Genomic DNA, 13,364 nt, shown 5'->3' with positions numbered 1-13,364 from the left:
GAGGCCCCGAGTTGGGCGCCGGACTCCCGTTGGGCGGCGATCACCCGTTCGGGCGCCAATCAATCCCGTGCTGATCGCACTTTTCTGTTGCAGGCGAGCCGTTCCGTTGCCCGGAGCGGATACCTGTTCGTGGCTCCGGACTGGGACTTCTCCGTACCTCTCAACAGGACCAAGGTAAGCACGACGGACCATCAAGGCTGGTGTCGTTTTCCAGCGCGACTTTGACGCGGATTCGCCAAAAGATTTCAAGGCCCGCGAGGTGCGTTCAACCCGTCGTGTTTTAGGGTGTATCGCACTTGTAACGAGCTAATTGGGACGTTGTTGGGTGCCCACGCCATGGGAAATAAATTTAATTAGAGAGTCCGCGCTCCGTTGTCCGGTCCCGATCGGTGGAAATTGATTAACAACAAAAGATTGTTGTGTTTTTTTTTTTTTTTTTTTTTGTTTAATGGTCCCCCTAATTGCCGGCGTGTCCTTTTTTGGGACGTCGGTAGCTCGGTGCGAGATGATTTATCGCGCGTAATAATGGGTTTTGTTTATCGGCAACGAGAATTTATTGGACGATCCAGCCGCAAATCCCAAGATTCCGGGAGATAAAGGTTTGATAAATCGAGACGTAATTAGTACCGTTATTGGTAATTCTCACGCGAATAAATTTCGGCAATTTATCGTATCGGCGAGTTGAAGGTCGACGGCCAAAAAACTCTCACTGACTGTCGTGTTCCGTGAATACGCAAGTCCGATCGCCGAAGAAAGGAAAAAAAAGGTATCGGAATTCGAATTGGACGAGATTTTTCGGTGTCGCGACTTGTCGCAAGTGCGATAATGGAGACGTTGGGACACGTGTTTCGGACGGCCCACGTGGTCAGATTTTGGCACTCGCGGTCCGCACCGGCACCTTGTATTTTCCCACGTTTCGGTCCGGATTCTACGCCATCTGCATTTTAACGTTTGTTGCGATGTGTTTTCTCCTGGCGGAACGTTTTTAGAAATCGGTTTCGGTTTCGTTCGGATCGTTTTTCGCCAGATATGGAAGGATTCCAGAAAACGGAAGATTAAGTCGGTCTGCTGAATAGCACAAGGTCAAGGTCCATCCATCCGTCGTATCTGTTCTGTTCGCACAATCTCGTCTTTCTCAACTTGCGAGGATTTCTTCGCGGAAAGGTGGAATTCCGGTCGTGGTTCGCGAAATATTCTCTGAATCTTTCGCACAACTCTTGTCTCACAGCTATTAAAAGCCGTGCTTTAGTCATACCGCGACAATTTTCGGAAACCGCCGATGGATGATTTAATTTTTCGTAAATCCGTGATTTTATCGAACGGTTCTCAAAAGTACCCACTCATTATCTCACGGTTGATGTGAAGGTTATTTTTCTAATGTATCGAACCTCTCGAAAAGCTGTGAAACAAGTGTAACCTTCGATTTCTAGTTTTGTTTCTAACGAGCATCGTAACGTGTATTTAGTCGGACGTTCGCAGCGACCCGATTTGCGCCCCATCGAACGCTCGTGGTTCGCAATTTCCGTCGCACTCGACGTTTGACTCATTTCCTATTCCATCTAAATTCAGTTTTTGTTCACCGATTCATCTTCATTAGACCAGATCCGTTTCCTCTTTTTCTGAGTCCCCCGCTCGCCCGGTGATTTTCCAACGAATTCACTTAAGGCTCCAACAGTTTACATAATAACAACAGCACCATTTACGTCTTGCACAAATATTCTGTAATTACCAGGAAAAAAAAATTAGCCTTGAACGTAGCCAATTACACGAAACAATTCCGACGTCAGTTTTCTGTTTGTCCAGATAAAAACACAATACACATCATCAGCGGGCGATTGTTTGGCGGTTAAGCTTTCCAACAATCGAACTGATTGGACGGGGATGGACCGACACCTCTCGCGGACGAATCCAGAATTTTTTTTTTTACCTCTCGAAAAAAGTTTCCATTCATTAACAAACACAATGGGTGTAACGTTTGGCAATCGTGGTCGGGCATCATCCGCGACGTTTCGCAATCGGCAATTAATCAGCAGCATCAGGTCGGGAAGACGACGTTCGAGGGGGCCTCCGGGTCGACTTGCGCAACACCTCCGCGGCCAATTAGCGAACGGGAACGTCGCGCATTGTTCTGGTGATCCAGTTTTCGTCGAGCGACAATTGACAGAGAATCTCGTCCGGAAGCGGCAATCGGGGTCGGTTTCGGCGAGTTTTGGGAGCCGTCGGAGAGAGAAAGAGAGGGCTCGGCAGGTGCAGTTGGGCAATGGATGATGGCATTCTCGCGCGTTCGTGTGACCCCGACTTGCGTTACGTAACGGAGAGATGAGCCTCCTTCGACGAGCAGGATTTTCACGGAGGAGTACAATCACCGTACGAGTTAATGTTAAACGGTGAAGGTGGCGCGGGACTTCCGCAGGCGAAATTTTCAACCCGCACCGATGACGTGACGAGAGAAACAAATTAAAGATCGTCGACAAGTTGATTTTGGCCAAAACGTTTTCGTACCACGAATCTGACCTATTTACTTGAAAGTTTGAATGACCAAAATACGGATGACCACAATGGAGTAAAGAATAAACCGGTGAATACGTGATTATTTTTAGTAGTGGGTGTGATGGCTTGGGTGCCAACTATGTATTTGAAAAAATGCAAAAGACGTCATCGCATGGATAATAGATCATGCACATGATTTTTGATATGGCCTGCCAAAAAGAAATGACTCCAAAGAAACGCGCACATAATGGTGGGATTTATCGCCTCCCACGGGACCCCCTTTTTTTTTGAGCATATTGCAGTTGTGTCTGCACCTTCACAATATCGGTGTCTTTCTACAGATGTTCGACCAAATGCATTCTGTGGGTGACAAATCTGGCGATGAAGCAGGCTACGACAATATTTTAATTAAACGGTACTTCTTCTAAATATTTTTTTATTTCAAGTTTACGCTTAGCATTATTTTGTTGGGAAAACATCGCCAACAAGAAGTGTTGGGGGATTTAGACAATTTTTGTAAATTGTACATAGCTCCTTTTTATGTAAGTACGTTTCATCAATAAATTCCACCCAATTGCTTTTGTTGCTGATAAAACTTTTTAGTCGATTATCATTTATCTCGCAAACTAAACGTTTTTGACCCCATACGTATTAAGCGTTTTATGCTTATTTTTGATCATAGAATCAGCCCTAAAAGTTTGTCGGTGGAATTCTGAGACACCCTGTATAAAATTGCTTCAGCTTGTTTTGTAGGTTTTTGTGTTTCGGGTAAACTGGAGTACCAGTGGATCGATTTCCAAAAATTTTTCGGTGTTCGACAGTTTGATTTTTTAAGTGTAACGTAGATAATGAAACTCACCAGTGAGATATTGAGCAAGAAAACAATATGTCCAGCCGCTGGCAAGAACTAGTAGTAATGTGATAAATAAATACAGTTACATTCTTTGTTGTGATAATATTTTTATTTGTACATACATACAGGCTGTCCCAAAAATGGCGTACTAACGGTGCACTACGGTGTAGAAGAGATTACCGTAAACGTCAGAAAAATGTTAAAGAAATTCTATTGGACTTATTTGCTGATTAGAGGTCTTTGAAAGTGGCACTTAACAGGTCAATAATTTCAAAATATATGTATTAAATTGTCATGACAGCTACCTCTAATCGTACATATTACCACAAAGTACAAGATCACTCACTACCAATATCTAATCTTGCGTAATAGAAAATTTAGAAGCTTTGGGAATCGAAAATTAGTGATGCAACGATTATTATTTAACGATTACGATTACGATTACGATTTTAAAATACAGTAATCGTGCGATTACGATTACGATTACGATTAATAAATAAAACTTTAAAAAACGTCAAAATTTATTAGAAACAAAGATTTTAACAATTACAAACATTTAACGTGTATAAGTTTAATAATCAAAGTTGACTGCGCGCAGATTTTTATTCAAAAAGCAAAGCATTTGTAAATTCTCCCCACTTAAACGATTCCTTTTATCTGTTTGTATTAGGCCTGCAGTTGAAAACAGCCTTTCAGATGATACTGAAGAAGCTTTATAGGCCAAATATTTTAAAGCCAATTTTTTTAAACGAGGGAAATGTTGCGAAGTTCTCCAAAAATATAATGGATCTGCAGAATGTGGTTCATTAGGAGCATTTAAATAGGCCTTAACTTCCTCATCAGCAGCATCAGCTAAATAAAATTGAACTTAAATTAATGTTACTTGTGGATGTTTCTTCCTTACCTATATAATTTGACAAGGGTTCATTTTGTTGTACATCATCGATAATTTCTTGGCAAATACTCCAAATATCATCACTACGACTGCTTGTGCTGCTGGTAGAAGGTTCTTCTTCAAGAGGTCGAACATTTTGATCCTTTTGTTTACGAATTGTTGAACACAAGAGTTCCTTGGCTTTCCTAGCTGTAGTTGATGACAAGAAAACTCGAGTTTTGTATTTCGGATTTAATGCCGTCGCCATTATATACGAATCATTTTCTTCAATACTGCAAAATCTTGCGGAGAGTTGTTGATGTAAAGATTGTGCCATAGATTTGATGCAATGATCGTTGGCATGGATAGAATTATCCGAAGAAATTTTTTCCATTATTTTCATCAAACTATTTCTTAAGGGAATTGCATCGGATAGTAACGAATTTTCATTACTCAATGCTTTTGTAACATCCTCAAAATATTTTAATATATCTACAATCTTCTGCACCAGAATCCATTGTTGAGTACTTAGTTCATAGTTACAGTTAAGTTTGGGCAAAACTGCTTGGACAGAGATTCGTTGTTCATATAGTCTACTAAGCATGTAATAGGTAGAATCCCAACGAGTAGGAACATCTTGAATTAAAACATGTTTTGGTATGTTATATGTTGTTTGAGCTTCTAGAAGCATTTTCGCTGCTTTTGTAGAATGACTAAAATGACCGATGATTTTTCTAGAAATGGTAATTACTTCCTTCACAGCTGCCTGTTCCAGCAAACCATCATGTAAAACAAGTTGTACTGTATGTACCATACAAGATATGTGTTCAAGAGACTGAAGCTCCTTTATAGCATTTACAATATTTCTGGCATTGTCTGTGACAACTGCCACTACTTTATTATTTATTTCCCATTTTAACATAGCCAAATTTAAGTTGTGAGCTATATTTTCACCAAAAGGCATTACTTCCAAACAAAAGTTTTGTGTTTCAAAATTTTGGTTGATGCCATGTGCAGTAAAACTAATAAAATCATTTATATTCGAAGATGAATCACTAGTCCACAGATCCGTAGTAATTACCAGTGTTAGGATTTGAATATTCTCCGCAAACAAAGCGGCACATGTACTACATGCGCCGATTCGATGATAGGACGCGCTATGCCGGGTGCGATTAACGCTTGATATTAATTCGAACTAGATTTCAACAAAAAGTCGTTCTGTTATCGCTCACAATTTAACCTCCCATTCGTACATTTAGTTTTTCATTTTATACGATAAGAGCACTCAGTGGCGTCTCAACAGTTAATTTATAATTACAATTTTATAATGCGAGAAATAAAGAAACTACGTAATGTTAAATTATTATTATTTAAATTATTAATTTGCAGTTAGGACGTTCTTATTTACGCTAATAACTACCAATTTTTCTAAATTTTCTTCCGTTAATCTATTTCTCTTGGGGGTCAGAATGTCTTTAAATATAGAGAAGGACCTTTCTACGTCACAACTAGATAAGGGAGGATGGTCAAAGTACGGAATAAACTTTTGCAGTACAGCATATTTAAGTCTCGGTTTTTATTAAATACAATTTGGAATTTACGCTGTACACGATCCCCAAATTCTCCAGAAATAAGTTTCAAATTATTTAAAATTTCGTCAAGTTTTGAAAGGCCCTCCTTTAAAGACAAATTTTGGGTTTCAAAAGACGTTATTGCATGTGGTGAAGTAGTGAAATGTTCTTCTATAAAATTCAATTGTGGTTGTAAAGAAGATTTAAGCAAAAGATTTTTACATTCAATTATAGAACTTGCATCATCTGGCAGAGAAGACACAACATTTTTTATATTGTCTAAATTGTTAAAATAAAAGCTGCTTGCTTCTATCCATGTGCCCCATCGAGTAATTACTGGCGCGGATCTACGTCAACTGGACGCGGTAAACTAGTCGCGCGAAAACTGGTCGCCGCAACCTGGACGCGCGACAATTGGACGCATGCGACAATTGGACGCGACGAAAATTGGACGCGACGAAAATTGGACTCGTGAGAATAATTATAATACTTAATAATAGGCAGAATATAGCCTAAGGGAGTCCGTTTCGGCTCAGGGACGCGAGGGTTGCGGACTCAATTCCAACCCAGGGAAAAATTTAAAAAAAGGCTATATTCTGTCACGTTAAGCCATTGGTCCCGGTCTATTGAGTTGGTCATCATGCCCCTCATAGATTTGTAAAAACCAGTCCTAGACTGTGTAACAAATTTTTATTAATAATAATTTATTGTGCTATTACATATTAAATATGTTCACATTCGTCAACAAAAGAAATGAAATGAAATAGAATAATAAGTAAATTTAAGTAATAAACCGAAATGTTTACAAAGTACCGAAAGCCGAAAACCTGTAATTTTGTAGTATTTCAGCACCGGCTTAAATAATCTTACCAGCAACTGTTTCCTTATTTCCCTAATTGTTTCTTAAGAAAGAAACCATCCCACTGATAAGAATAATACCTACTCTGGACGGAAGGGTTTGATAGGTAAATATTACATTCCTAATACGTATTATAAAATTCTAAAGAAAAAGAGATTAGCTGTAACATACATAATATTATTGATACCTTTAATAAGGAATTTAGGAAGTTAATTACTTCAAATATTGTGAAATAATTTCAATGCATGTCGCATGCGTCTACCGTCCAATTGTCGCACGCGTCCAATTGTCGCACGCGTCCAATTGTCGCATGCGTCCAATTGTCGCGCGTCCGGGTTGCGGAGACCAGTTTTGGCGCGTCCAGTTTTCGGCGTCCAATTGACGTGACACCTTACTGGCGCAGGAGGTAATGGTAGCAATGGATATAATTCTTTATAGAGACTTACCCTGGAAGGTGCTTTTAAAAAGATTTTTTTACATAAACTAATCAATTTGTCTATGTCGGGAAATTCGTCACGTACAAATTCGCAAATACGGTGCAATGCGTGCGCTAAACAGGTAATATGAAGCATGTTTGGATACAGCGCTTTTAGCAACTTTCCAGTTTTTAGCATATATGCAGCAGCATCACTGGTAAACAGCTAAACATTTTCCTTGTTTACAGTGATGCAGCTGTTGGAAAGACTTTGCTCAATTATTTCACACATCTTGCTAGAATTGATAGAACTTGTTATTGCAGTTCTTATTAAATAGGGAGTATATGAAATCGTAGGATGTAGAACACCAATAACCACATTAGTTACACATCGACCTAAAATATCTGTCGTTTCGTCCGCAGAAACCCATATATAATTGTCAGCTACTTTATTTTGAATAGAAGTCATAATTTTTTTATAACAGCCTGGTATGTAATTTTTCCGTAATGTCGAATCATCAGGTATATGCCGGTCTGTATATTTCGCTAAAAAAGCCTTTAGCACAGGATTTTGCAATTTATGCAAGGGAATATTGGCAGCAGTGAATGCCTCACATAAATCTGAATAAAACGTGTCGCCACTTTCAGAATTTAAAGCTTCTTGGTGCATTTTAGTTTTTATGTTCCACAAGTTTTGCAAAATGCGTCTTCTGGATTGGTAAAACAAAACGTATCCCCTAATTCACCAACCCATTTGGTGATTAAAGGATTTGAGGATATCGAAGCTTCTTCCTTCGACATTTTTAGTAAGAAAATTAATAAAATAAAAATTAAATTCTTTGAAACTCAAAGTAAAATTCAAATTCAAAATAAAAATTAAATTCTTTGAAACTCAAAATAAAATTCAAATTCGATTAAAATATTATTTAAAAATGAAATGCAAAATAATGAAAACTTATCAAAATCAAGCCTAATAGTTGGTTTCTAAATCTTCTAAATGTAAACACTTTCCGCGCTGGAAAACCAATTCACATTTACTGCAGTAGTAGTGCACCAACTGCCCCTGCAAGTGCGATCGACTGAAGCGATGCGCGCCTATGAAATGGGCGGAGTCACGGGAAAAAGAATATTTTGATCCTAACACTAGTAATTACAATGTATGGAATCTTGTTCAATTCTATTTGTACTTTATTTTTTTACACGTGAATACATATCGGGAAGAACTGTTTCGGTTATGTACGTTCTGGATACAATCTTGTACTTTGGACAAAGCTTTCGCAAGAGTCTATTGAATCCTTCCTTATTAACAAGATCAAGGGGTTCCATGTCCAGACAAATAAGTTCAGCTATCGTTTGCGTTATCTCCTTTGCTCGAGGATGATTAAGGTCATACATACCACAAATATTTTCCAAAAGATGAGGAATCGTTGCTTGTTTTTTTATTGGTGGTGTATCACTCGTAGTACTATTATCCAAACTTGAGTCATATTGAGCCTTTATTACTTCATCTCCATGGAATCGCTTGACATGTGCCCACATATTGCTCGTGGTAAAACCTTTAGCGGCTGCATTTTGACCACCACGAGAAATTTCACTACCACAATAAGTGCATTTTGCTTTATTTACGTTATCTGTTACTTTAATAAAATGCTTCCAAATATCACTTGCCTGGCGTTTAGACATTTTGACAAACACACGTCCACACGACTAGTAGAAATAACACTGATTGTTCGATGAAGGTACGCACCAGATACACAATTTATCCGTCTCACTTCATTCTACAGAAAAAACCGAATCGACTGAGGTACGGATGAACGCCCTTCGTCCACTTGTTTCTGAAAAATTGACCAAATGCAGTCGTACTCCGCACTTTCGAGGTTGCAACTTTGCGTTGTGCCAGTGACTAGCCACCCAACTCGTTAGAACAGAAGTAAACGTGCATTAACTTGTCGCCAATTAATCGTTTAATAATCGTAACGATAACCGGCGATTACGATTAATCGGAAAACCCTGTACAATCGCCGGTTACGATTAATTTAATCGTAATCGTTGCATCACTATCGAAAATATTATTTTAAATCCACTATGGTAACATTTCAAGGTAATGATGTACGAATATATCTTTGTTTACATTGTATTACCGTTAATAATAATAATAAAAATAATTGATTTTTTTGTCGGAAACATTTTTTCCATATTTTTTTCATGTACATTTAAACATCCTCGATAAGGTAGTAAGTAGTTAGTACGCCATTTTTGGGACACCCTGTATGTAAAAAAATACATTTTTCCAACATCGATTATGAAAATGATACTTTCATCACTCAATTTAGTGAGGAAAATGGAGAAAGTAAACTCACTAGTGAGGAAAATTTGTTTAACAATCTACTACATTAACAATCTACTACCCACTTATTAATATAAAAATTTTAAACACTGTAATTTGCATTAATTGAAACTCCAGATCCGGAAAATTCAAAAAATGGGGGAGTAACATCATAAGCGATGTTGGAAAAAATAGTATACACAATTCGTGATCAAAGTGCGATTTTTGGTAATTGTTCACTTTAACTACTTCTGGAATTTTCGCGTTTTTTCTGGCTAGAGACCCTCAGGGCGTCCTCCTAGATCGTTTCCCACCATTCAAACCTTGTGCAAATCAATTTTCCTTACCCTTTAGTTATACTAAGACATTGGCGCGACCTTGACGCGACTTTGAAACACAACAAGAGAGAAAAAAAAGGCATTTGCACAAGGTTTGAATGGTGGGAAACGATCTAGGAGGACGCCCTGAGGGTGTCTAGCCAGAAAAAACGCGAAAATTCCAGAAGTAGTTAAAGTGAACAATTACCCGATTTTTCAACTTGCAATACTATCCTCACTCGCTGGCCCTCGAGAGTAGGTATATCATGTATTGCTCGTTGAAAAATCAGGCACTTTCATCACTAATAGTGTAATATACTATTTTCTTGACTAGTCTGGTCTCCACAACCCGTTATAAATTTTAAATTTCGAAAATATCTGCAATATAGAAACGCCCAGTAACTCGACCTGGCAGAATAAAAATTTATCAATAATAAAATTATTCATCATAAAAGTGAAATAACCATCTAATATTTCTGTTATTTGGAAAGAAAATCTTCATTTTTTTATTTAAGGGTAGATCATAAACCTTACTCGGTCATAAGGGCGGTATTGTTGCATAAATTTATGACCCATTAAATTTACAACGTCGTAAATAAGGACATTTTTTGACTTTAACCTGGGACATAGCAGAACCAATGTACAGAAAATCAAGTTTTTGTCCGAAATAATTCGTTTAGGTTTTTAAAATATTTCTTCGGAAAATTATCGTCACAGGATTTCCGGTTTTTGTTTTCTGTGAATAAAAACTTACAAAATTCAAGTGGTTCTAGAAAGTACACAATTTTAAATGTTTGATAAAGACACTTCTGATAATATTGATATAAAAAATTTTCACGAAAATACCAAAATAGCAAGTGCTTGTTTTTTAGAGTGGTATCTAGTTTTAACAAGTCATTATGAAAGCGTCGTTAAAAATAATGCATAAACATTATGGAGTTGTTTTAAAACTAGTAAACTTTTCATGTACACATTATCTTTATCCACTGTACATTTTTGAGTTGCCTACGCTTGATTATTTTGTGTATATCCAAGAAATAAAATAGGTCCAAGGGCACCACCTTGGGGCGCACCAAATTATACATACTTAGTAGTTAATCTGATAAGTAAATAGTTGTTGATCAGACTACTTATTTCTATGCACTATTCCTACTTGGTCGATTAAGAAATGTTCGGCAACACGGAGAAAAAAAAAAATCTGCCGGACAATTAAAATAGCGAACATAGCTAAATTAAATCAGAATCGCGTAACAGGATGTCGACGTCGGTTTGTGCGGTTTGCGGAAAAAGTACGAATCGCCGTATTTTGACTCGTTCGATCGATGAAAGTCGGTTTGTTGCCCTTGAGAATGATTTTTTTGTCGGTGCGGGATTGCGAAAAATGCCGCTTTTACAGTGGCATTTTATCGAAAAGTTGCCGTAAATCGAGATTTTTCACATTTTTTTCTCACAGCGTCGGAGCTGTTTGTTGCGCGGCAGCATCAAAAAATAACTAGACAAAAGCAAATCGACGAATTGCCAAACAGGTGTCGTACCGAAAACGGTACATTTGTGAAATTGTGAAATTTTCAGACTAATTCATGCATCAAAGAACTGAAATTAATTTTTTCCACGTGTCGAAATCGCGGTATTGTTACGATTCTGTGTGTATTGTTTTATTGGTGGGACAATCGCGGAGATGGTTTCTCTTAACCTTACATGCGGAGAAATCAGAAAATGATCGATCAGATATTGTTATCTGTTAATTGCACGTTTCGAAATTAGGCGATCATCGGAATTAGATCGACCACTTCGGAGCACTGCCAATGACAAACATTTTCCGAAAGAGTGACGACATTTCGTTACAAGAATTGGGTCAGGGGATTAGCGAAATCTCGTTGCTTCTCAAAGGACGATCGAATAAAAAAATTTTTGGTGACACAAATATTGCAATGTTTACGTAGCTACAGAGTGGAAGCCGAGCGTCGTGTCAAGGTACTCCAACTGGACACCTGTTTTTATAATAACACAGTAAAAAATTAACTGCATATTGTTCAAGACTTCTGAACGGTGATTGTTTCTTTTGAGGCATTTAACAAAACAAAACAAATCAAGAGGTGAAATAACGAGCGTTCAGAAAAACTTGTGGTGAAGCGGGTCGTCCTTTTAGTTGGCCTTCAAGTACTTTACTTTGATTATGATTTTAGTGTAAATTGAATATGTAATTCATTTAGAGAAACCAACGTTTTTGACTGATTTTGTTCATACCACTGCCTGTTTGCTCAACAAATGACATTTGACAGCAAGCACGTGACCATATGATCTTAATTTTTTTTTTGAACGCATGTTACACGAGCCGGTGTCGAGTTCGCAAGTGTGGTGTGCGTCAGGGGGAGGTGAACGGAGCCCCGTTGTTCCAAAACTGTTATTGCTCGTTTCTCGACCAGATTCGTACAAGAATTGCGAAAACACGGAGTCAGCTGGTTTATCGTTTATCTTTAGAACCGCGGAAAATTTTCTCTCCATCTCCAAACCATTTAATTTAGGAAAGAGACAGATTTATCGAAGGTCGTTCCTACACCGTCCTTTAATTTTGTCGTATGACTCTCTTAGAAAATTGAGTCGCACTGGCTGTTTTACAAGAATAGCCGTCGACCGGCGTGCGTGTTTGACTGTTTTATCCTGGTACCAGTAAACATTGGAGTGTTTATTTTCCTTGCCCACTCATACTCGGAAATATTTATAAACTCCACGCACCGCTCAACTTCAAATCCTCTTATCGAGCCGCTCAAAGATCTGTCTCATTAAACATTATCTCGTGTCGTGTCGGGCACTCGTCCCGTTTAAGTAGAGAAGAAGAACCACCTCGATTAGGAAGGAATGCGGGTGATACGACCGTGTGGTATTCGCCTCGATTATTTCGTACACACAATAGCGTTGCACCGTTGGATTTCTCAATAAAAAAATTGTCGATGCGTGTCGACGTCACACTATCGCCGGAGCCGACAAATAGCGGACCGGAGTCGTTCCACGACAACGGACGGACTCGCGGATTTGGGTTAGTGCTTCGCCGTCGCCCCGGCCGCCTCTTTGAAATTCCGTACGGGCTAAAGCGCACGCGTGTATGTGTCAACTTTTGATTTCGCCCAACGATGGTATGCCGAAGAACAACCGTGCGTTCGGAATTAAAATCGGGCGAGTCCTTGAACTCGGACTGTCGTCTTCGTCGTCGTCCTCTTGTCGTTTTTTGTATTTTAATTTTCGCGTTGTTCGGTTGGTAACCGTCCGACGTCTGCTCATCTCCGATTGTCGAAATATCGAAACGTTCACGTTTACGGTGTGGGACGATCGATCATCCGGAGGTAAGGACCTAGCTCGAAGGTCGACCGGCACCCCGCCGTGGGGCGCGTTCGGCGAAGACGGAGAGGACCGGTCGCATTTTCCACGGGTTTTCGGTCGCTTTCGGAGCGGGCCCGGTGCCGTTACGAGGCCGAATTTTTCTCTTCTTTTCTCGGGGACCGGTCACGTACGAAACGGAAGAGGCGCACCGTTAGAAATGCCGAGCCATAAACAGAAGAAACGACAATGACGCGCCATCGGCCGTTGTCGACGGCGCACGGCGTGCTGGAAGATGAGGCCCGGCTAATAATTGTCTACAATTGAAGTGTGTGAAATGTTAA

The 13,364-nt window shown here is 39.1% G+C and overlaps 1 protein-coding gene and 1 long non-coding RNA gene across 3 annotated transcripts in view; one reads left to right on the top strand and one right to left on the bottom strand.

The window, feature by feature from the left end:
* Positions 1-13,364, top strand: part of osp (outspread) — a 47,478-nt gene that overhangs the window by 7,269 nt on the left and 26,845 nt on the right. For both annotated transcript variants that reach the window (XM_069047368.1, XM_069047367.1), the window contains exon 2: positions 94-174. In XM_069047368.1, the coding sequence (XP_068903469.1) occupies positions 94-174 (81 nt within the window). The remainder of the gene's footprint in view (positions 1-93; positions 175-13,364) is intronic.
* On the bottom strand, positions 3,847-5,292 carry LOC138130764 (uncharacterized). Its single transcript, XR_011159643.1, has 2 exons — positions 4,248-5,292; positions 3,847-4,195 (listed from the first exon to the last, which is right to left on the bottom strand). It is a non-coding gene; the product is annotated as an uncharacterized lncRNA (long non-coding RNA).

This window comes from Tenebrio molitor, chromosome 5, assembly GCF_963966145.1.
Source record: "Tenebrio molitor chromosome 5, icTenMoli1.1, whole genome shotgun sequence".
Taxonomy (NCBI): domain Eukaryota; kingdom Metazoa; phylum Arthropoda; class Insecta; order Coleoptera; family Tenebrionidae; genus Tenebrio; species Tenebrio molitor.
Note: the sequence above shows the minus strand (reverse complement) of the source record. Positions and strands in the feature narration are given on the sequence as shown.